This window comes from Octopus bimaculoides, chromosome 26 (genome assembly GCF_001194135.2).
Source record: "Octopus bimaculoides isolate UCB-OBI-ISO-001 chromosome 26, ASM119413v2, whole genome shotgun sequence".
NCBI lineage: Eukaryota > Metazoa > Mollusca > Cephalopoda > Octopoda > Octopodidae > Octopus > Octopus bimaculoides.
Genome location: NC_069006.1, coordinates 3,083,599 through 3,085,737, shown reverse-complemented (window position 1 = coordinate 3,085,737; position 2,139 = coordinate 3,083,599). Strand labels below are relative to the sequence as shown.

The following is a 2,139-nucleotide window of genomic DNA, read 5'->3' as shown; positions in this document are numbered from 1 at the left end:
GATCGATTCCGAAAGGATGAAAGGCAAAGTCGACCTCGGTGGAATTTGAACTCAGAATGTAAAGACAGACGAAATACTGTTTAGCATTTCGCCCAGCATGCCAACGTTTCTTATTTCTTTATTGCCCACAAGGGGCTAAGCATAGAGGGGACAAACAAGGACAGACAAAGGGATTAAGTCGATTACATCGACTCCAGTGCGTAACTGGTACTTATTTTATCGACCCCCGGAAGAATGAAAGGCGAAGTAGACCTCGGCGGAATTTGATCTCAGAACGTAAAGACGGACGAAATGCCGCAAAGCATCTTACCCGGTGTTCTAACAATTCCACAAGTTCGTTCTCTCTATTTAACAACAATGATGTTAATAACAGTGACAAAAAGCAACATGAACAACAAAAAATAACAAGAAAACAACAAGAAAATGGGGAAGCCATTAATTTAAAAATGAAATGTTGGAGAGATTTCTTACCGTCGAAAGATAAAGTCACCGTTCCAGATATATCTAATCCCATGTAAAGTGCAATTATCTGTGAATTCCAGCCATAATTTTCCAAATGATTTGTTCTCCTTTTTCATTTCCGTCTTCTCGTCAGCCATCGTCATCCCGTTTTTCAAATCCGTATCCCACTGGGGAAGAAAAGCTGATTGCGTCGCCGGCGGGAACGTGTCGTTCAGATTTGCTTTTATCGCCAAAGGCTGCGCTGTCGTCGTTGTTTTGTTGCCGTCTGGTGAAAGTTGGACGCAGCTATTGTTCATTTTCCAACGGAACGGAACGGATTGAATTGGACAGGACGGGACAGGATACGACAGAACACAACAGGACCAGACCCGACCGCCTTAAAATAAGCGACGATAGAGATGCTAGTGTTCTTGTTCTTGTTGCGGTTATTGATTATAATGATAGAGACAATATTAATATTTAACAATCAATAATAATAATAATAATAATAATAATAATAATAATAATAATAATAATAATAATAATTTCTGGCTTAGACGGAAATTCCCTTCGCTCCAATGGCGACGAATTCGTCGCAAAGTTCTCAAGATCTGAATGAAGCGTGTTACTTTAATCCACTGGTTGTGGACAGCTACATCCCCTATCGAAAGGTGCTATGTTAAACAACAACAGCAGCAGCGACAGCAGCAATAATAATAATAATAATAATAATAATAATAATAATAATAATAATAATAATAATAATAATAATAATAATAATAATAATTAGTGATTTGATACCTCTATTTTCAAATGTGGGTATGAGAAGCGGGATTGAGCATCATCAACTGCTATTATATCAACTTTGGTGTCTTGCCTGGTGGTTTCTTTACTTCTCTCTACTTCTCGAGTGAGGAAAAGCAATTTTTCTCTCCCTATATGTATATATTAATATATGTATTAATGTATAAATGTTGGGAGGTAGGTAGAATTTGAAATTGGAGAAATCACGGTTAGTTTCTGTATATAATAAATTTGACTTGGTTTCTAGTATTGTGTCATTCCATCATCAAATATTTCTTGTCGTTCTTCACAACGTACACATAAATGTATATACATGCATACACTTGCGTATGTCTATATGTATGTATGTATGTATGTATGTATGTATGTATGTATGTATGTATGTAGGTAGGTAGGTTGGTAGGTAGGTAGGTAGGTGGTAGGTAGGTAGGTAGGGTGGTAGGTATAGATATAGATATAGATATAAATATATCTGGATGGGATATATATATGTATATTATTACAAGTGTGTATGTGTGGGTGTGTGTGTGTGTATGTATGTATGTATGTATGTATGTATGTATGTATGTAGGTTAGTTGGCCGCAAGGTACGTCTAAATATATAGATAAACTATGATGCGATATTGAAATCAGATGGTAAAAATGAGCTGGTAGGTAATCAATTAATTAATTAATTAATTAATTAAATAATAATAATAATAATAATAATAATAATAATAATAATAATAATAATAATAATAATAATAATAATAATAATAATATAGATGACAGAAGACGAGGGGGCAGAACGGCTGAGTTGCTACGATACGGTGAAGTTGTAAAATTGTGATGCTTTGTCAATCCTGAAGAATTTCTGTATGCGACGATAGATATATCACGTGGTGAAGTTTGAAA

The 2,139-nt window shown here is 35.1% G+C and overlaps 1 protein-coding gene across 1 annotated transcript in view; it reads right to left on the bottom strand.

Annotated features, from left to right (window-relative positions):
* The window catches only part of LOC106871152 (acid-sensing ion channel 1C), a 79,599-nt gene extending 77,478 nt beyond the window's left edge, over positions 1-2,121 (bottom strand). The window contains exon 1 of the mRNA XM_014917461.2: positions 472-2,121. Coding sequence (XP_014772947.2) covers positions 472-758 — 287 coding nt within the window. The 5' untranslated portion in view covers positions 759-2,121. The remainder of the gene's footprint in view (positions 1-471) is intronic.
* Positions 2,122-2,139: the final 18 nt, after the last annotated feature.